Raw genomic sequence first — 22272 nt, 5'->3', positions numbered from 1 at the left:
TAATTCGATGTACTCGGGTGATTAGTCGAGATTCGTGATACATACATTATTTAGAATTCCATCGATCGCGATATATGAATAGTAAGTAAGGTTAGCTTTCGAAGAATTTTCACTGATGATGGTCAACGTGATGGGCTGATGGCAGTATCGATAAGAAAATACCAAACCGTATTGTATGTATCAATATTCAATACCCCGATACATGTTTTCATTTTTCAATTTTGATCACATTTTCAATTTTTTCAAGAGTGATTTATTCGCTCGTCGTCGTTGTACATGTTTCATACTTACCTACTAGTGATTAAGCGCGTGTTTCTATTTTCAAATCATTCAAAAGATGGCAGTTTTCGAAAAAATTGCTGATCTGGTTTTTCCCCTCGTCAGGAAGTGCTGAATATAAGTACCTACCTACCTGTACCTACCTATCTAGACCCACTGATGTAGTGTATGGTGGTATTCATTCGTCTTTTCAGTCTAAAGATATTCCGGTCAATTATGCTGTATTCGCTAAGTGTAGTTTTCATGCTGGTATCGTATCGTATCGTATCGCGTTTCATTCATTTGGAAAAAGATCGTAGTTGGCGAAAACCCATCAGTACGACAAATATTCTGTATACGAGTACCTATTTCAGATTGGATTCGAGTGTCACCGTCACGTAAAAATCATGCTCACTAACTAGAAAAATTATGCATCTGTGTGTGATGGTTGATGGTGTGAGTAATCGCTGATTATCTTGTATGTGTGATGTCTTGTTAGTAAATTTAGGATTGGCAGCTGTGTGAGGAAACTGATTAAGTCAGTGAAATCGGTGAGGATCAAATAAGAGCACTTACGTTGGATTTTAATACAGATTTTAGACAATATGAATTCAAAGTCTGATTAGGTGGAAGGAAGGGTATAGAGCTAAGTTTTTTTTTTTCACCTTACCATATTTTATCGTAAAACTACCCAACTTTGAAGGCCGGTAAGTATTTCCTGAGCGGTAATGAGTAAATTTAGAACTACTCGTATAATAAGGGTTAGGTCGAGGCTCCCTCCCAATTTCTGGCAAATTTTTAAAAAATTGATGATTTTTATTATATGTACATACGTACTTTACTTACTACTCGTATAATGTTTTCGGTGATGTCGAGTTCGAATAGATATCTATCTGTAGGTGCCTATGTATTTTTCGGTATACAATCCCTCCAACTCCTCTTCCTTCTCCGCTGATCTTTTCAATTTCGTTTAATTTCCTTATCATCTATTTTTTTATTTTAATTCAAATTCGATCAACTCAGTTTTTATTCGCGGATCATTTTTCTCGGGTCGGATTAGTTCCTCCGCACCTATATTTCGACTATACTTACTGCAAAAAACGATATTGTTTCGGACATTTCATCATTCGCGATTCATGGTGATTTTTATTCGCGACGAAGGAGAAAATATCGCGAATAAAAAGTGGTTTTTCCACGATATAAGCGCTGTGCAAATTGTAAAATCACGCTTAAAAACATTCTCCATTAATTAGATAGAATCGTAATAATTTAATAATGGATTGTATTTTTCGGCATACTCGTGTGTAGGTTTTGAAACGTCGATGGTGGCTAATTTGGTAACGACGGCGGATAAGAATCAAGTTGTAATTTAGTTCGATAATTGGGATTTTTTTCAAAAGCAGCATGAGCATTTGTTTTACTCGTGTAGAGTATCGCGGCATATTCGTAATTAAGTGTAAATAAATTAATAAACGCGACGAAATACGTACTATTTTTGGCGTTATAAATTTGTTTTCTTTCTCTCTTTCTCTTTCTGTCGACGATCCCGTGAGAAAGCGATGATTTTTCTTCGAATAAACTAGTTCGTAAGAGTTATACGTTTACGAATTACGAATAGATAGAAGGAGAAGAAAAAAGCAAAAGGAAGTTACGTGTTTTTTGATGATTCCTGTTTGTACTCGGATGTCGCTGTGCAAAGATTATGATTTTCGTATTCTAGTTTTGAAATATGCTCTGGTATTTTGCTCAGTAGGTATATTTCGATATTGGAGACAGGGTACCTACTACCTACCTACTTCTTAATGAAAATAATTCGAACTTCGAAGGGCAATGTATTAGATCTAGCTAGACGATTCATACCTAGTTACTGTTTTTTCAGCGCGATGACGTGATTTTTTTTTTTTGACTTTTTCAACCGTTGAATCGACTCGAAAGAATGATTACAAGAAGTGGGCGAATGATGAGTGACCTTTTCTGATAAAGATAGACTATTTACGTGTAATGTTATCCCGGTACATTGGTATACTGTGTATTTTTTTTTACGTCTTCTTCCTTGATCGTATACTAACTAAGAAGGTATAATATATGTAGTTATATTGTAGTTAATGTACTCCATGGCATTAGGTATACACACACACAGTATAAGTACATGACTGTCTGCCTAGTGCCTCTGCCTGTACCACGCACTGTTGAGTATAGTATATCGTAGGGAGAATAAGATGATAATGCACTGATAACAAGGTAAAAGAATTCGTAGGTCTTGACCTACGTTCGTATAATTACGGCTTTAATTTTACATCTTTATGACCTTCTTCGCATTCTTATTATTTTTTTCACCTTTTTACGATAGTCGAGCATTCGTGCGGTAATTCGTTATCGTTACCATTGTCGAATATTCTGTCTTCTGCAGCGTTGTACGTATAGTACGTTTTGATGGGCGGTCTTGGAATGCGGCATTTTACCCTTTTCGGCTTTGACGAATCGTGTGCATATAAATATCGATGTCGCGAAGCTGAGACACGGATGATTTGAGTGAATATTTCAAGTATTCGGTTATCTACCGTATATACCTACAATAAGTGTAAGCAGCGTAAAATGACCGTAGAGAGGAAAGCAAGTGAGGGTCACGTATGGCAAATGAGCGCCTTCTTGTAAAATTACCGAAGCATTTGATTCTAGCGCAGGCATCATTTTCACAAAGGGCGTATCGAATTTGGAAATTTTGGAAATTCTAGGGTTGATAGTTCAAGTAGCCGTACAAAATTCCATAATCAATTTTGAAAGTACACACCTTAAATTTATTAATTTTATTGTAGTTTTCAGTCTTTGTAAGGTGGAGAAAATACTAGGTATAAAATTAAAATTTTGGTTGAGAGTTAAACACGTGAGCATGCCTTCTACTTTATTGCAAACTGATGCACGTGCACGTCATCAATACTTTTTTTTGGAAAATTTCTGATGTAAGATTGTCACGTCGAATATCATGAATTGGAGAATTTTAATAAGTACCTTATTTTAATAGCATGTATCAGTGAAGTACAAAATATCTAATCGATTTATGAACTAATATTTGACGATATTTAATACTGAACGACAAATTGTAATCATACATGTGCAGCAGGTGTTCAATTTCAACCGAATGTTGTTTTTTTTTCAAGTAGGTAAAATAAAAACTGTGTTCCGGAATCCGGAAATGATTAATAAAGATTGAATTTTTGCTCATTTCGTCGTCATCGTCGCCGTCCGCAAAGCGTATTACGACGTCTTTGAAAAATCTCTTTCATCGCCGATTACCTATCGCTTAAATAGCTAATTTACAAATTTCTTTTGTGATTCATTATGATAAGAAAACAATACGTGATTGTAATCCGCTTACTGTTACATTGATTCCAAATTAATTCGCCAAATTCTCGTGTTAATTACAAACGATATCGTATAATTTTTACTTACCGACTGCGATTTTTTTTTTTTTTTTTTTTTCATATGCACCTACCTAACTACCTAGATGTAGAAATATTTGTTGTTCGTGTGTTGAGCAACTATGTCAAGTAGTCGAACATGCAAATTTTTCTAGCGCAAATTAAAGTTATAAAGGATAATATTTCCCGTCTTTCAATCTGCCAGGTACCTAGACCTAGACCTAGTACCTAGACCTACCTACCTATACCTGCATGTGTAAAGTTGATCCCATTTTTTTCTTAATATATGACCTGTTTTGAGTTGACATTTGTCTAGTAAGCCTGAATTTCAGTCCAGTAGTTCACCTGAAAGGTCGGTCAGAAGTTTCCAAAATAGCGTGATATACTTTCTTCAATGGGAATTATCATAAATCTTATAAATAAGAAATTGACGATTTTGGCCTAGATGGCGTATTAGTGATTTTTTAATTAACCTATTACTAGAAGAAAAAACCTATCAAAATTAATTACTTTGGGCTTTTCTTGTTATGTAGAAAATTCTGCGTCAGAAAAGTCGATAACATTTTGTCAATTGAGTATATTTATGTATTTTCTCCTGATATAGAAAACTGCTTCAGTTTTTCAGACGAAGTAGGGAAAAGTCATAAAAAGTTATTATTACGTATACTTTCTGACTATTTCACTGCAAAAAGCTCAAAGCTCAATTTCATTCTCGTAAAAATTCAAGTATCTCAGTTGGAGAATACGATATAATGGTAGGTACATATAGATGAAGAATCGCCATGGTCGCGTCATCGTGCAATTGAAATTAAAACACACTTTTTATACGCGTACTGTAATTGGTCGTTTGAAATATGAGATAATTTAATCGCGATGTTTTTCCAACAAATTGTGGTAGAGGGGAGCGGGAGGGTCGCTTTTAGTTAATTGAACATTTCCCGGATTTGATGGCATATTTCAATAATCATGCGCGAATTGAGAATAAAACGCGATAAATTCGACCATCAGCGAGAGTACTTCATTGTTGTGGGTTGTAACTTGTGCGTGGAACACATTCGCACCTAAATTCCAGATCATAATCTCATTGGTCGAGGAAGAAAAAAAATACCTCGGATTTATTGGTTAGTACGCGATGGCATCTTCGTTATCTGGTCATAGTCAATAAGAAAATCAACGTACCTAATTCCAATGTAGACTGTAGAGAGAACGGAACGTATTCAGATTATCCGAAGATGAGACGATGGATGATAGAAAAAAAAAAGACTAAAAGAGAAAGGGGTAGAAGTAAGATAAATATACAACAGAAATGTGAGAAAGAGAGTGAGAGGAAGAAAGAAAAAATGTAAAAAAAAAGGTCCGTATTACCTCTCGGAGTTGATAGATGAATCTGGCGGTATTTGTTGTAGTTAACCTTCTATGTATATCTTTATTGTGGTTTTACGTTTGGAATTTACTGACTGGGCGAACCGGTGTACTCGTATGCATGCTGGGGTCATAGTTGGAATTCTTTTGGGGCGCGCAAGGTCGCTCTCTTTCCATCTCTTGCCGTTATGTGCTGTGCTGTGTAGATAGCGTCGACCATGTCCGTCGAGGTTGGAATTGGAATTATTCTGGTGGCGCGCGACTCCGCCTCGCGTTCGCCGGCTCAACTCGATTTTTTCGCCGATTCACGAGGAAGATTCCAATCCACTGGAGTCTGGAGGGATGTTCCGGTTAGGGTGCCCCTCGTCGTGGACCTAGGTTGTACGAATTCCGCGCTTCTTATTCTTCTCTTCTGCTGTTCTTTTCGATTGTTGCCGATTTGGATTTAGTGCCGATTTAGAGTACGAGTGCATACGGCAGACGTCTGCGCTGGATCGTCTTGTTATTGTTGTTGTGGTCGCGTGTGCGTTGGCCCCGGTCGCCGGTACCTAGACGTACGGAAATTGCGGGAAAATATGCGCGAATGTGCCCGTTTTTTCGGATACCTATTTGGTATGCGTGCGGTTGTGAATTGTGATCGAATTCGATCGATTTCGTTGTAGTGACGCGGATCACCATTGATCAGTGATCGAGTGAAATATCAGCGTGGTCATTGTGATTCGTAAGCGGAATTACCTACGTGCGTTTTTTCACAGGAGTTTCCATCACTCCATCATCAGTGTTGTTTGGTTTTTTTCGCGCCGAAAACATGACGTGCTCGTTGGTCGATAAAAATGGCGCTGATCGAGCGAATTTAATCGCCTATTACATCGATTACACGTGGATCGATTACGATACCGTCATATTGTGTTGTTATTTTCGCGAATTATTCGTCTCGTATATTTATTACGACGTTGTAAGTATCCGAGTACCTCTACCTACCTAAATGATTTTCGTAGTATCTAGTGCTGAGTGCTGGTACTTGTATTTTAGTAAGTACGAGTATGTAGTTGAAGAGAAAGAGGCAAACGAGATGCCTCTCTTTGTTTCATCGAGTGAACTATTTTTAAAAATCGATCGTCCTCCCCTCCCCTTGCTTCCTTCTTACCATATTATGTACTACATCACAATTACATTCGTATTCGTAAAAATTGCTTTCCCGCACTGTTTTGATTTTCACCCTCTCCACCTGCCGCTTCCCGTTGAAAAAATGACAGGCTTTTGTTGTAGTTGAAGTTCAAGGTTACCGAGGAGAGGTGGCGCGGCGTAGAGCGTACGAAACTCGTTTGAAATATTGAAAAATTGAAATAAATTTCACTTTGTGTGAAAGTTGAACTTGAAAATTTTGCAATTCTATTTTGAAAATTTACTCGTAAGTATGATGAATATTGGCGTATTTTCTTTGAAATTTATTTATTTATTCAATTTGTACATCGAGGATTTGTCCTCAAATCTTTCCCTACTTTTCGTTCAGCCGGTTATACTCGAGCTTAGCTTAGTGATTTCCTTTCAAAAAATCCTAGGTTGATGCAAAATTTTGGATGGAAAGGATATGGTTTTTGATTCGAAAAATGAAGATTGGTAGCTAATTCGTTTGATTTTTTACGTGATATTGTTGTGGGAGGCGGAGGGAGTTGAAAAATATACTTCACCTCCCCCTACCAACATTTGAAAAAAATGACAAAATTGCTTTTATAAAGAGGATACCTACGTGCTCTCTAAATTTGAAACAGTCAATTTCACTGCTTAGCAGTCACGACATTTTGCCTTTTTAAAGCAGTAGTTTTTTTTTACTGCAAAACAGTGAAAAATTACTGAGTTGGTCAGTAAAAAATCATTTTGACTGACCAATTCAGTAATTTTTCACTGTTTTGCAGTAAAAAAAAACTACTGCTTTAAGAAGGCAAAATGTCGTGACTGCTAAGCAGTGAAATTGACTGTTTCAAATTTAGAGAGTGGAATTGTCGAACAGTTGGAAAATTTGAAATGATTTTGTTTGAGGGGGAAAAAAATTAAGGGTACCATTAGTTTTGATTTGATATTCATAAATTGAAGTTTATGATTGGTTTCCTCTTTTTCTGTTTTTGTACATAGTAATTTTCTTTTTGCCCGTATGCTTTCTTCATCGCTTCGTTGTCAGTTTTAATGATTTTTCTGGGCTGAGATTTTCGAAGGTGTTGTTCAGTTTTTTGAAAACCGTGATCTTGGGTGATTATTTTTTAGCATATTTCTCTATGTGATATGAGGTCTTCAAGTCCCACAATAGATCCCAAAATTGAAACAAAAAAAAAAATGAAAAATTTTTGTGATTTTTGCTTTGTATTTCGTTGGGTTTTTGGAGACGTTAATTTCATTTTTACATTTTTTCTCATATTTTACATTGATAGGTAAAAAAAAAAACTCCTTGTACATTGAATGGAAGTGGTCCCAGTCCTCTTGAGTTTATATTAAATTCGAGGGGGGAGGGGGAATTTCAATTCTAAAAGGTTACAAAATTAACATTAATTTCAGTTTGAAAATTAAAGATCGTCGAATTTCCAACTTCTGTAAAGTTTTCTTTTTGACTGTGGCATATTTTTGTGTGCGCTTGCATGCAAAATTTGTAGCAGGGATGGAAGATTTTGCTTAAGAAAATCTGTTGAAATCCTGTATATAGTTGGTAATACGTATTCATGTCGCCACACCGTTCGTATTTACATTATGAATTATGATTTAGGAACGTTGCGATGTGCGCTTTAATGTCAAAATCTCGATGATGAGTATGTTTTGTAATTTGTACGAGTTTTGCTCCAAAATATGTTCCGTCTTGTTATCAATATTCCGTAAACATAGCTTTTGAAAGTTGAATTACAGTGAACGTTTTTGTCTGTACTCGTATTAATACTGTACACTGTACAGTATTAATACATTAAACACATACCGCACCTTACCCCGCCATCTTAAACACCTACCGAAGCGTTAAAATTGCAATTTTTTTCTCGATTACTGAGTGGTAATTAAATTACCAGTATGTTTACAACGATACTTACTTTTAATTATCATTGTCTTATGCTTGGTGTTTGCTGTGAGTGCATGTGATGTAGTTACCGCTATTTACGAAAATATGTATTTTTTCCGTTATGCAATCTTGAGAGAAGGTTCCCTGCGATTTTATGAATCATTTTCAGTGTGTTGAGTGTAGTCTATTATGTGCTTCTGTTCTGCTTCCTTTTAATTTTCTTCCGTGTATAGGTATCTCCGAAGACGAGTTCAGCATCAGTGATTTTGTGAAGGTAACTTGATGGCACGAAATGTTCCAAATGTTGCGAGGAACATTTTCAAAAGCTATTTATTTTGGAATTTTAGCTCGAGTCGGTCTTTCAATCTGAAATCCATGAGTTTTGATCATTTGTTTGCATTTTTGACATCATCGTTCAAAATGTTTTCTGAAATGGCCTTTCTGTCAGAAATGATGCCTCAAAAGATAACTGGGAAGAGGGGGATCATCGCGTCAGACTGTCAATTTGATATAAAGAGTATTCCATATTTGTCATCGATTTTTATGGTTTAAAATTGTGCTGTAATTGAAAATGAATAACGGTGTGAGAGTTTTCAATAGCAAATTTTTAAACCCGCGCGCATAGGAATTCCGCTGACGGAATCGTACGAATTGGATTTTTAAATTTCCGCACCAGATAATGATATTAAATTTGAACGACTGTCGAATAAAGTGAGATGAAAACTAAACACGCGGTGACGATGATACTCGGTCAGACGTGAAATGTAATTAGTCAAGTTTTCACGTGTTATCGAAATTTATTGACATGATGTAATTTTTTTCTTTCGTATGCCGAGTTTTGACATGACGAGAGCATCGAGGTGAGAAGTAAAATTTATACCATCGGTATCGATATCGACAACCGAAACGTTAAATAGGTTTCATGGAGTGTGGTTGCAAAGTGCTAAAAATATGAAATCTTATACGGATTTGGGAGGGATTTTGCCAAGCCCTTTTGAAATTTTTTCGTTGGAATGGAGTTTGTTAAAATCATTTACATTTTCAAAATGCATTTAGGGCCTTCATTATGGATACTGACGCCGGCCCTTGAAGCTTAACTTGAACGATATTACCCAACTGTACAACAATGTCGATGTGTGTGTGTGTGTGTGTATATACGTAGTTGTTTGAACGCAATGGAGTATTTTACCTATCTTCGGTGGATGCCCGATAGAAAAAGAATATTGATGATGTTTCGTCTATCGTCTATACGATACCTGCTGTGAGATGAGAGATTTAGGGTGGATGATGATCGAGACGAAGATTGTTTTCCCTCGTAATTTACTTCTCGTTCTCGGGTTTATGGAATGCTCCTTCAAACAGAAGACATAATTGCGTTTTTTGAATGGTAGTTTGCCAACTGGAGGATAGTAATTTCTCTGTTGCTGTTTCACCTGTCGGCCATTTAAACAATGCAATAGAATGCGTTGAATTTCGTCTATACTTTTGTACTGTACCTATTGTAGGCTAAATATGCGTACCTTTGTGTGTCGTGAAAAAGGACGATGACTTTTAGAAACTCGTCTCCATAGTGTATATGTGATTACGAATGCAATCCCTGCGTTTAAAATGGTCCACCATTCCACCTTGTGAATATCTCCAGAAACTTTATTTACCTATACTTACCTCTACCTGTTTCTCAATTTCCCTGATTACTAAAAATGTTTCATTTCCTTATGTTTCAGGCAAAAAAAGAAATATACGATGTAAAACAAGCAAGGCTGAATTTAGCGCAAGACGAATACGATCATTTGAACAATGCGCTAAATACACTTAACATTTCTAGAAGTAGTTGTAAGTAACATTTTTCATTTATACGTAATACGTATACTAGGTGAATATAGCTGTACGGAATTTATTATTAGTCAACTTTAAACCACCAACTTGTGATAAGAAAATGGTTTATGTTAACGATACTGTAATTACTTTATCTAAGTATTATCTATATCCTATTAACCCCGCTACCATACTGCACATACTTTTCTCATTTTTAATTCGTATTTCCTGTAACAGTGATAACTAGTCGATTGTTTATATCTCAATTACCAGGAACAGTTTATCGAATAAAAGAAGGGTCGAGATTTTTTCGTACTATACGAACGTAACGGCATTTTAATGAAAATATTTTCAATCCGGTTAATGAGGATTTTTGTAGGATGAATTTTTCAACACGTGCTTCGTCTTTAAATGAAATTTTTAATGAAAATTTACCTATAAGAAAGTAATTTGTCTTTTAATTACAATATGATTATCAATCATTAAGAAGTAGAAAAGTAATTTTATCATAGGAGAATGCGCTTTAAAATTGATCCATTAGTATAAGTGAATGAAATTTTTATAAGATAATGTTTGGAAAAAGGAAATAATTCAATTTTAAAATTTTTTGAAACTCTGAATTTTTTTCAATTTTTGAAAAGATTTTGTAAAAATGTCGAAATAAAAGCCCGAAAGGGCAAAAACCGAACATTTAGAAAATGAAAGTAGAAAAATTAGCCTATTTCTGTTGGAGCGGAGTGAGTGCAAAAGTCGATTTTTTTTTTTTAGAAATTTCGTTAGATCCCTGTTCAGCGAAGTCGACAGAAAATGAATAATTCTAATTATTTAGCCCGAAATTTCTTTTTTCACACAAATACATATGAATAATTTATTCAGATTTCATACAATATGATTTTAAATCCCAATTAGGTTATTGAAAAATCCTTCTCGATAGAATGTGAATAAATAAATGGAAAGGGAGAAAATGACGTTGAAATTATACTACATACATACATATCTTGAGTTTTCAATGTTCAGTATAACAAGAAATGTTGAGCTTTGACACATATATGTTAATAATAATGTAGATTGTTTATCTCTGAGGTCATGTTGTTTGTATAATGGAATGGTGGAAGGATACGTTTACGTGTATGTACGAATTGTATCAATTGATATTCTTTACAATTCTCATACGTTTTGATCGTTGATAAAAATAAGTATATAAGTAAGTTGAAGAATGAAGATATACGCGATAAAGAAAATGGAAAAAAGGGTCGGTCAAAAAAAACAAAAGAAAAATACCTATGCTTATTACGTCGTGTTTTATATCCTAGAATTTCATTTATTATAAATTGAACTTGTTATCGTTTGACGTTCGATACACCGGCAGTAGGCGCATGTAATGTATTCGTACATTTCGCGAAGAAAAGTTTGAAATTCAAATAATAACGATTTCTGTACTTTTAATTTATGTAACAACGAATATCAAAGGTGGATGGAGATACATGCTTACGTGGTGTAAAATACATAATCGAATATCGACGTGATTAGTCATTTGATTGCGAATTTATGCGTACACATGTTTATTTATGTATTAATTACAATCCAAACCATACCTACAACAGAATATGTGTGAGTAAATTTGCTCGTGAGGAATAGGAGTAAGAGTGCAGGTTTGTGGTGAAAGAACGAAAGAAGTTTACGTAGTAAAATTGCATTGGTACATATTTAGCCTACTTACTTTTCAAAAATTGACAAAAAATCAAGTGTTTTTTTTTTTTTTGGGGGGGGGGGAAGATATGGTTTTGTGAGTTTTTAAGAGATCGGAACTTTCATTATTTTAAAGTAGGCGTGGGCATGTTTTTCTTGATTTATTTTCTCAAATTTACGTGTAGGTGTTTCGATTTTAGACACCAATACTCTTAAATAATAATAAAACCATGAGCTTGCAAATTAGAATTTCCAACAAGGGGAGAAAGTGCTAAAATTTTGTATGGTAGGGAAGAAGAAGGAAGAGGGGTTCTTTTTTAAAATTAATCTCAAAGCTTTAAGCTATGTTTTTTTGACATTCGATTATTTCGCAGATATTTTGTATCTTTTCATTACCATCACTTAAATTTCCCTCTTCGATTCCCGTGGATCTGGATTCACGTTAAGAGACTGAGAAAAATTTTAGGGCGAGGACTTGAACTCTCCCCTCTCCCATTTGTAATCATTCGCGTAGGGTTGCTTGAAAATTTTCCAAGATTTTTCAAATCGCAGGTTTTTTTATAAAGTAGGGAGGTGTTTTATTGCTAGACAATTTAATGAAAAGGTTCTCAAGATTTAGTAATGACGATCAGATCTTTTTCTTGAAAGTTGGCCAAAAAATAGAAAGAGCTGCTATAGAAACGCCCCGCGAGGCCAAATTTTAAACGCTGAATTTCATTGCATAATTTTTGGGAAAAAATTCTTGAACTCATTTTCCATAAAAACATACACTATTTGATCAAATTTAGCTACAGTGTGGAATTTTTGTTCATGTCCCATTTTTGACTTTTTGAATCGATTGATGGTGGTTTCGACTTTTAAGTCATTCTGAAGCATCCAGCCAATTCTTGGTCTCTTGGATTTTCTCATCTTGGAAAGGTTATATGACAGTTTCGAGAGAGGTCGTAAACCAGATATGAACCAAATTTCACCTTTCCTTTCTTCTTAGATTTTATAAAACTATGATTTTTTTCGCGCCAAATAAACCAAATTTGAATAAACTCGCCGAAATCGAAAAATTGAAATCAAGCTCCTGAAATATAACAATGTTGATGTATTTCTGAATGCTATGGTTGTTCTTTGTCTAGCCAAGAATTTTTTCAACAGTTGGGTAAGTTTCCTTATCAGTCTTTCGAAGTAAATATCCGTGTCTTTGTGATTCCGATTGCATTTTTAAAAACGTAGATCAGAATTCGGAAAAAAATCGAGTAAAAATTACGCTAATGCGCTTGTTTTTCGTATTATTGTTTATATTCTTTACGTAGCCTGCGTATATTGATGGTAAGAACAGTTGGTTGATATACGTAATTTTTGAACAGCTGCGTAAAATGTCAGATAATTCACAAAATACATTAAGTAAGCGAATAGAAGCCTGGCAGTGAGATGAAAAAAATCGTTACATCGCATGTGACTTATATGTACATAAATAGGCTCGCGAGTTTTCTAATACACATTTTGAAGTTTATTTTTGACGGAAAAATAGCTGACAGCTAACTTTGAAAAAAAATATTCTCTTCGTTTTAAAATATTCAAGACTATGCACCATGCACTATCGTTGGATGTACATTTACACCACATTGACATACCTAGTGCCTGTGGCTGGTTAAATTACACAGTAGCTATTAGTTTTACAACTACATATAGACTTTCTTTTTTTTTTCTTTTTGCTTTTTTTTTCTCTATCATGGATACAACTTGTCTTGTATATGCATATCGGCGATGCGCGTGTATAATATAATAAGTACATATTAATTTCACGTTAATGTAATCTGGAAATACGGCCGCACACGCGCTAATGAACAATGATTTTTTTGCGGATGAATGGCTTAGGTAGTAATGTCGATGGTATTTGTTGGATTGTTTCAGTATGTTCCAGTACAAGTAGCTTAAGTACGAAATACGACCCCGATTTATTAAAATCCGAAGTCGCCCACGCTCGCGATCGCGTATCCAGACTGAAAAGAGAACTAGAACAAATCAGAGCCGAAATGACCTGCACTCAAAGAGGAGTTGAAACTCTGACTTCGTAAGTTTCCTATCGTTGTGGAATTTTCGTATGTACTTGCATCTACAAATTGTAACGATACATGTGTGATGATTGCAGCGTCGAACAAAAACTCAGCGGTAACGGATCCGGTTTAAACGGCGGCTGTTGTTATAATATAGCCGAAGCTCAGGCAATAAATGAAGAGCTTCGTGAAATCCAACGATCGCTATCTTCCGGCGAAAAAGAAAGAATGGAATTGATGCAGTCGCTAGTGAAATTAAAAGACGATTTAACTAGGTTGCAGTTATGCAACGAAAGCTCACCGGATGCGAGCACCCTATCGATACCACCGGTATCGAATACCGCTTCACAGACTGATCTCTCCGGAGAGGTAAATTGAAAAAAATGATAATTTTAATTACTCACTAGTCATTGTGTACTATACACGACACGTGTAGGGATACCTTTTTTCTTGCTCTGTTTGTGTTTGCGATGGAAAAAACTCGCCTATACATAAATGCTCATTCTCGCGACGCGACTTATCTTCGAATTTTATCGTTTAAAACGTCCAAGCCGGGCGTTTTCAAAATGGCATCGGTAATTTTTTAGTCGGCGTCTTCGTTCGCATTCGATGAACTTACGATAGGTAAGGTAGTCGATATTCGTCTTCGCATTCGTATACCTACCATATAAAATTCAGTTATGCACTATTTAAAAGTGCATATACATGTACAGATATTTTTAATACGAGAACTGGTGGTATTCGTTTCTAAACAAAGGTTTTTTTTCCAACATAATTATAGATTGTGTGTTGTACTAAGAGGCTGGCGGCGATGCTAGTTTTCTTAGAAAGAAAAATTGCTATTTCTTGTCCGATAATTATATAGTTAACCGGTGGCTGCTGTAGTGTTAATTTGGCTGCGTATGAGATTTTTTAAACTGTGTAACTCTGCCTATATTTATACAAAGTACAGATACAGATGTATGTACCTACCTACACGTATAGTATACGAGTAATGAAGATTTGACAGACTACCAGTATACGATATTTTCATAGCTAGTCGTAATTCATTTTGTTTTTACCAAAGATTTAATAACAAGTTATAATTTCATTTTACTCTATTACCAAGTTGATTAGCGAAAGAGGATAATTTTTTTCCCATTAATCGGCTACCTACCTAGTTCGAGTGCACCTACCTACACGAAATTATTCATCGAATCATCGAATGGTCTGCTCGCTCCTCCTCCCCTTCACCATTTGCATTTGCAATCGCACTGTTCTGTACTTATTTTTTTAATCGTGTATAATATTTATGCGCTCGTACAATTTTTCATGGAATATTTTTTTCATCTATTTGTAGCTAATGCCAATGGGTAGCAGACTGGCAGAAATGGCTAGAATGCGACTAGAGTACGACGAAGCTAGAAAGAAAATTCAAAATATACAGCAACAACTGGCCGATTTAGAAGAAAAAGTCACCCCTGGACAGGCAGAATCGGATAAAGATCGGTACGCTGGTCGAATGATGTCACACTTATAATATTCGGTCGTCGATCGACGTTTATCCATTCTCTTATATTCATATATTATGCGTGATTTCAGATTATTATTATTCCAAGAAAAAGAACAACTACTGAGAGAGCTTCGAAGTGTCACATCGAGACAGCGTGGCAATCAAGAAACAGCCTTTGTACAGCAGGAAATTAAACGACTCGAACAAGACTTAAACGACGCTTTAGAAATTTCAAATAAAGCCATCGCCGATAGGTGAGTACATCGATCGTAATACTCGATAATTTTTCAGCTTGTTTTGTAGTTTTCTTTGAAATTTGAAATATTTTTGGTCTTGAAGAATCGACTTTAAAATAAATGCATGAAAAATATGTTACATTATCATGCTGTAGAGAGGTATGAAATCTGAAAAACTTAGCAAAATCTGATGAATGTATTCGGGAGGGGAAGGGCTCAAATCTGTAAAATAGTGTACTCAGTGTCTCGCCGAAATATTGATAATGTACCTCAAATATCTTGAATTTCGATGTGTACAAGTGTAGATTTCTTCGCACAACGGGTGAAAATTTCCGAAGTATGCGAAAATACAAATATATTAAACCAATCGAGTCTTATTTGAAAGGAAATTTTACGTATGAAGCAGAAATGTGAAGATGATTCAGATATATCTAATTTAAAATCATCAACTCGTGAATCAAAAAAGCACCCAAAAGTATAAAAAACTAAAAATTCAATTCTTGAGTAAGTACAATAGTCATCATGAATATTTCCAGACGTTTCAAAAACTTGCAGGCAAATACCTATCCTCAATGATTAAGTATATTTCTTGCCAAAGTAGGTATACATTCAATTTGTTGAAAGGTTTTTTTCATTTCCTCGGGGTTATCATTTCAGATTTGAAATATTTTCTGGTCGACTTGGGTATTTTCATCTCTAAAAGTGACTCATCACGTCTGGATTATATTATGACAGGAGGGGAGGAGTCTAGATGGTGTATTTCTACTATTCTACTTGAAAGTGCTTCCAAACTATCGATTGATTATATATATATATTTTTTTTTATTTCCGATTTGGCGTTTTCTTTGAGAATAATACTTTGTATTTTATGGATGTTGCAGATTAAAATTACACGAAGAGAAACAATTCCTTCTGCAGCAGCTGAGAGACGCATTAAAAACCATGACCCAACTCGAAAGCCAACTCAGAACGTTATCGGCTTCCACATTATCTATGAGTTCTAGTTCTAGTTTAGGTTCATTATCTACGACTAGTAGCAAAGGCTCGCTAAGTTCAGGTTTAAGTTTCACCGATATATACGGCGGACCACAGTGTTCATCGTCATCTCAAGAAAAACCAGTCGACATGGAAGATTTACACAGAAGGTGCGTATTAATTTGCTTAAGGTAATCGTTAAAATGATCGATTTGGTGGCTAATTATTCGCTCGTTTATTAATTTCAGAGTGGAGCGATTGTTACGAGGAGAAACACCTTCTAGTTGTTTAAGTAGGGAATACTTACCAGTTTCCAGCAGTTCATTGGTGGCGCTTTTGTACAGCGGAAACATGTCACAAGGATCCGGTCTGGGAAGGCCGGCTACTCCGCCAGTATCGCCGCTATCGGAGAAAATGCCACCTCTGACTACACCACCGTCTACGAGATCTGTATCGGCTGCCGTTAGTGACGAATCGGTTGCCGGCGATTCCGGTGTTTTTGAAGCTTCGAACAAGAGTCATAACGTTGTGCCAGAAAGTTCAGATACTGCTCAAATTCAAATTAAATTAAGGTATGTACCTACAATTCGTTCAAATCTTCGATGAATTAGTTGAAGTGGCGTAGATATCACGAAAATATGTTTGTGTTTTAATACGTAGGTATTCTATTGGCGATCACCTTTTACACGTTGGAATCGAAAAAGCACGAAATTTAACCGCCCTCAGTATACCGGAAAGTACTCAAGTGTAAGTAGAATATATTTTGGTATTGATTTCTCGCTTATATCGCATGTTTCCACGAATACTTATTAAAATTAATATTGGTTTATCGATATTCACAGATATATTAAGACGTCCTTATTACCTAATGATGGAAACCCATCGTTAACGTGTTGTACCAAACCTATTTCCGATCTGAGTAAACCCAGGTTTGGCGAAAACTTCCCGCTTCCGGTTGCCTTAAATAAATTACGTACGAAAACTCTACAAGTCAACGTATGGAATATTACGTCGAATCAATGCAGAGAATGCCTGGTAAGAATCTCGTTAAAATCTGTATCTTTGGTAACTAGTTCGTCGAATCGATTTTGTCACGTGGTAATAATATTTATGTTAACGCAGGCGTGCGCTCAAGTCAGTTTGGCCGACTACAACCCCGACTCAGCTTCGTTAAAATGGTATAATTTATTGAGCTTCAAATTCTTACAACCATCTGGAGCCAAATCGAATAATAATGGAACCGCGAGATCAACTTGTACGCCACCACCGTTAGTTCAAAGCCATAAAGAAGAAAGTTCCGATGACTCGACTATCATATCTTCGCAAACGTCAACTTTGACCAGAAATCAAGGTATGCAGTTTTTTCGTCCTATCTCTTCGCCATTGTTTTTACATAATCTCGTGTTCGATAATCAGTCGGGTAGCTAATTGATTTTTGTCTACGCAACGAACGACTTTCAGTTTATTTTTGCGTAAAGTACTCTAATTTTTTGCAACCTTTGTTCGTGACGTTCGACGGCGTCATAGTAACGTCACATGTAAGGTTGTTTTGGTTTATTATTTCGTACGTATTATTTTACGCGAAAGATAGACAGAAAAATGGAGAAAAACATTGTAAATTGATCGAAAAACCGTACTATTCGATGGTTTTTAACTTCATGTATTTGATTATTTTCAGAATGTGAACATAATACTCTGGGACCTATCAATATGCAACTGAATGAATTTACTAATAGCGAAGATGAAGACGAATATAACGAAAATACAGACGTAGAAGGCGAAGAAGATGAGAACGATGATGACGACGAGGATAGCGATGGCGATGGCGATATTGACGTATTTTACTATTCAGAAGACGAACCGTTGCAACAAGTTTTGGAAATTCCGGTTAGATTTCTTGTTTGTTGATGTTGAAAAAATCTGTAATTTTTTCGAGTTGACTTTTTTCTAAACTATTTAACTATCGTAGGATGAAGATAATTTGGAAACCGAAGACAAGGAAACCAACACCGAATGCGTTTTTGTGCCCGAAAAAGGCATATGCTCGATTAAAAAGAAAGAACCTCAAGAAATGCCATCGATTATTATCAAAAGATCGCAAACATTTTCACCCGTAGCGAGAACGCAATATATTTGTAGAGTACGTACCAAGTTGTTGATGTTGTCAAAAACAAAGGCTCGACTTATTCGTCGAAATCTAATTTTAATTAATTTTTTTATAGCTTAATCGTAGCGATAGCGATAGTTCCATGCCATTGTACAGACGAAACAATTTAACCAGTATGCCATTTAGAAGAAATTCAGTTGAAAGGCGATCGCTTAGATGGGGCCGCACCTCGGGTTCTGGTTCATTGAAGCATCACCGACATTCGTTTATTCACGCCGTGCCAAGAACGTCGATAGATTTAGAATTGGATTTACAAGCTCAACATACTAGATTACAATCGTTAAGAGATGAAATATCCAGGCTTAAAAATCTAAAAACCCGTTTGGAAACAGCTAAAGAGAAAGGTGACGTTGAAATGGCTGCTTGGGTGCTGGAAGATGCGCAATTTCAAAATCTAGTCTCTCAGGTGAGCTTCCAAGTAATACTTAATGTTTTTAAGCATTAAACGTATTCTTTCATTTTATTCATTGCGGTTTATATTATTTCAGGCTGATAGTAAAAGCGAGGATGACAAAAAAATTGAAAAATTGCTAAAGAAAACATCCCGAGAAATTTACAAATTAAGGAAAAGCAAAGTTGGCAATGGCAAACCTGATATCATATCTTTTAAGTAAGTACTTCAACTTTATCAAAATCAACTCGTACCAAGAAAAACAAAGCACTAATTGAATATCGTATTTTAGAGAAAAAATGGCCTTTTTCACCAGACCTAATGTTTTCGTACCTATACTGCCACCGATCGAAGCTCAAGCTGCTGCCGAATCTAACGCTGCAGAAAGTAAAACCACAAATGAAACAGAAGAAAGATACGAATATACTGTCGAAACTTTCGGAGTGCAAGTGTGAATATGTTTTATTTAATCGACAATTCATTCGCGAAGATATTTTTTGCAGTACTTGGTGGCTCAGTTATGCACAAAAATTGTGTATTATTACGAGAATTATTTTTCCAAAGCGTGTTGTCGCAAATGTCAATTACGTATCTACTTATACAGGGTAATTCGGTGCCTTTTTAAAAACTGAAATTTCTCATCTACTTCGATTTGTAGAAATTTTGACGATTTTGAAAATCGATAACTTTATCGCTAAAATGGGAACGAATACGGATGGGAAATCCGTTTCATGATTCCAGAAAATCGTTGACATTTCATTTGTACTCCTTCGAGTGTAATTTCATTCGTAATATTTAGTGACGAATACCTTCTGTGTAGAAATAATAATCAGATTGTTCAAATTTTTTTATAATCTGGCTAAACAATTTGTGTTATTTTGGTGAGTCGTTAACGTTCACTTATCCACGAGCTTATTTTCAGCAAGTTTAGTTTATTCATGAAGTTACCTGATTTATTATTGAATTAACGAATAGTTGAGGCTTTTAAAAATACTCTTTCAGTAATATTTTTTTTAAAATCTTCGAATCAGTTCCTGTAGTGTTGTATAATTTTTTGTATAATAAAATAAAAAATGAAAAAAATAATAAACTTACGCAACTATAGTATTATTTTAGCAAATTATGTGCCAAAATAATTTTTTCTCTGAGTAATGTTTCAGTGATTGTTGATTTGTCTTAAAAGGGTAGTTATTTATCTAATTACTTTATATATGTATTTTTTTACGAGTATATTTTTTTAGAAATTGTGTTCAAAAAATGTAATATATTATACATACGATGAAAGCAAAAGGTTTTCAAGCCTATCTGTCCGGTCGTGAATTTTGAATCGCGCAAACTGACGTTCTTGAAAAAGTAATCTGTACTGTATAGAAACACTTTCATAATAGCCAGTATTTTTGAATATATATTTTAATTATTTAAAAATCATGTACTGACGTAATAGCGATCCTCTTTTCCTAAAATATTGCCATAATTTTTGTATCGTGTTTTTATGTTATTACGTAGATTTTTTACTCTACGATTATTCTATGTAATTTTGATGTATTTAAACAAAACCCACACAAACAGATCTGAAATTTAATCTACGATTTAAAAAAAAAAGGACAATATTACAATGATCTGTTTAGTAGAAGGCTGTGTTGAATATTTATTGCCTTTAAAATTCAATAAAGCGCAGTATTTAAATATCGAAAAACAAAACTCACTATCCCACCGAATCCAGTTGTTCTTATTTAACGATTTTTACCGCCTTACGTTATGGACTTATTTATTATACAGGGTTAACATTCATTCTAAGTATTTTGGAATTGTATTTATTTATTTTAGTAATAGGAGATGAGCTGTGAATTTTGAGAATTGCTTTTTTTTTTACCGATTACTCAATTGGTGAGAATAATTTTAAGAAAATTTTGTATACGCTACGTGTCCTCTTATGGATATTTTTTTCTTTTGTAAAATTCAAAATGGAATTTCTGATAAAGAAATATTTACCAATTAATTATTTTACCATTATTAAGAATAATGTATATATAATTCGAAATCCATATCGGCGAATACTAAAATTTTTTGACGTTTTAATACGAGTTTATTTTTTCATATCATATGATTATAAGGTGCTATTTAAATGTTTGAAAAAATATTGAAATACTTTATACTTACTTTATGAAAGATATATTTTTTGAAAAATTTCATCGGTTATGAATATTTACCGGATAGTGTTTTTTTTTGTGAAAATTGTATTTTATATTAATATTTACCAATTTTTAAATATTTGTTTCTTTGTATTTAAAATTTTAAAACAAATTTTACGATATTTTGCGTGTATAGAACTCTCATTGTTATTCGTGTTTTATATTTTTATGTTTTTTTGTTTTGTATATTGTGTACAGTATTTTTATCGATGAATTTGTTCGATATAAAACATTATAAATTTTACATAGTTTTTTATTAATTTTTTTTTGTTCTTTGATAAAATCCACGTTACGAGTCGAAACCAACGTGGTTGCTACGACAGGAAATTTATTTTAGGAAAATCTGAGTGGAATAATGTAGACATTTGAAATTTACTTTCTCGCATCACCTAAAATTTTGAAGTTATGCGATTTCGTTATGGGAGCTTTTTCGTGCATTATGAACAGTTGCTTAAACCATCAAAACTACAGCTATGTACTTTAAATATGTATGCACCAATTCTGTCAGCTTTTGTTCAAACTATGGAATTGGGAGGGGGGAGAGGAAGCAGCACAAAATTAGTACCCGGAGGTCAAACTCATCTGATGAAAACCCTTCATCTCTCCGACTAATCCATTATTTTTTTATTGACGTTTTAAAGAAATGTGAAAAAATGAAATTTTTCGCCGGAAATGGCGTTCCCGTAAATGTTTTAACTCGGGGAATATCATTGACGGTGATTTTAATATTTAGTTCGAAAAACAAGAAATAATATTACTTTCGAAATAACTTTCGAGGAAACGATCCTGTTATTGAAACTTTGCTCATCAATACTGTCGGTGTCAAAAGCTTACTCAAGGCCTCCCTCTCCAGTCCTTCTGAGATTTATGAAAATTATAGTACCTTTTTGTTTTTTGAATTTTTCGAAATATTGGGTGAAAAACCATTACTTTTCAAAGAAAAATGATCAGAAAGAGGATAACGTGATGAAAAATGGATAAATAGTACCTACGTATTATGAAAATTATTTATCTGCTACCTGCTGAAATCTAAAAAGTTACACCTCTAAGTTGGTGAACATTTTTTTTAAAAAATTGTAATTCCGCCAATTTTAGACGTTGATACATACAACTCTAGACAATAAATTGGCGTACCTAATGTTTGTCTACTTCTCGACTTCGGAAGTACCTACCCATACTTCTTTAGTAAAT

At 34.6% G+C, this 22272-nt stretch overlaps 1 protein-coding gene across 3 annotated transcripts in view; it reads left to right on the top strand.

Annotated features, from left to right (window-relative positions):
• Positions 1-21325, top strand: part of kibra — a 51010-nt gene extending 29685 nt beyond the window's left edge. The window contains exons 1-16 of one of the 3 annotated variants that reach the window (XM_065345093.1): positions 5471-5994; positions 9801-9909; positions 13486-13645; positions 13724-13997; positions 14968-15116; positions 15210-15374; positions 16238-16501; positions 16580-16903; positions 16992-17078; positions 17174-17366; positions 17454-17682; positions 18010-18218; positions 18301-18471; positions 18554-18904; positions 18987-19108; positions 19182-21325. In XM_065345093.1, coding sequence (XP_065201165.1) covers positions 5848-5994; positions 9801-9909; positions 13486-13645; positions 13724-13997; positions 14968-15116; positions 15210-15374; positions 16238-16501; positions 16580-16903; positions 16992-17078; positions 17174-17366; positions 17454-17682; positions 18010-18218; positions 18301-18471; positions 18554-18904; positions 18987-19108; positions 19182-19344 — 3117 coding nt within the window. In that variant the 5' untranslated portion in view covers positions 5471-5847 and the 3' untranslated portion in view covers positions 19345-21325. Of the gene's footprint in view, positions 1-5470; positions 5995-9800; positions 9910-13485; positions 13646-13723; positions 13998-14967; positions 15117-15209; positions 15375-16237; positions 16502-16579; positions 16904-16991; positions 17079-17173; positions 17367-17453; positions 17683-18009; positions 18219-18300; positions 18472-18553; positions 18905-18986; positions 19109-19181 lie in introns of those variants that run through there. The other 2 variants (XM_065345092.1, XM_065345094.1) reach the window with 2 other exon arrangements.
• The last annotated feature ends 947 nt before the right edge of the window (positions 21326-22272 follow it).

This window comes from Planococcus citri, chromosome 1 (assembly GCF_950023065.1).
Source record: "Planococcus citri chromosome 1, ihPlaCitr1.1, whole genome shotgun sequence".
Classification (NCBI taxonomy): Eukaryota; Metazoa; Arthropoda; class Insecta; order Hemiptera; family Pseudococcidae; genus Planococcus; species Planococcus citri.
The sequence above is the reverse complement of the archived record's forward strand: the minus strand, read 5'-3'. Positions and strand labels throughout refer to the sequence as shown.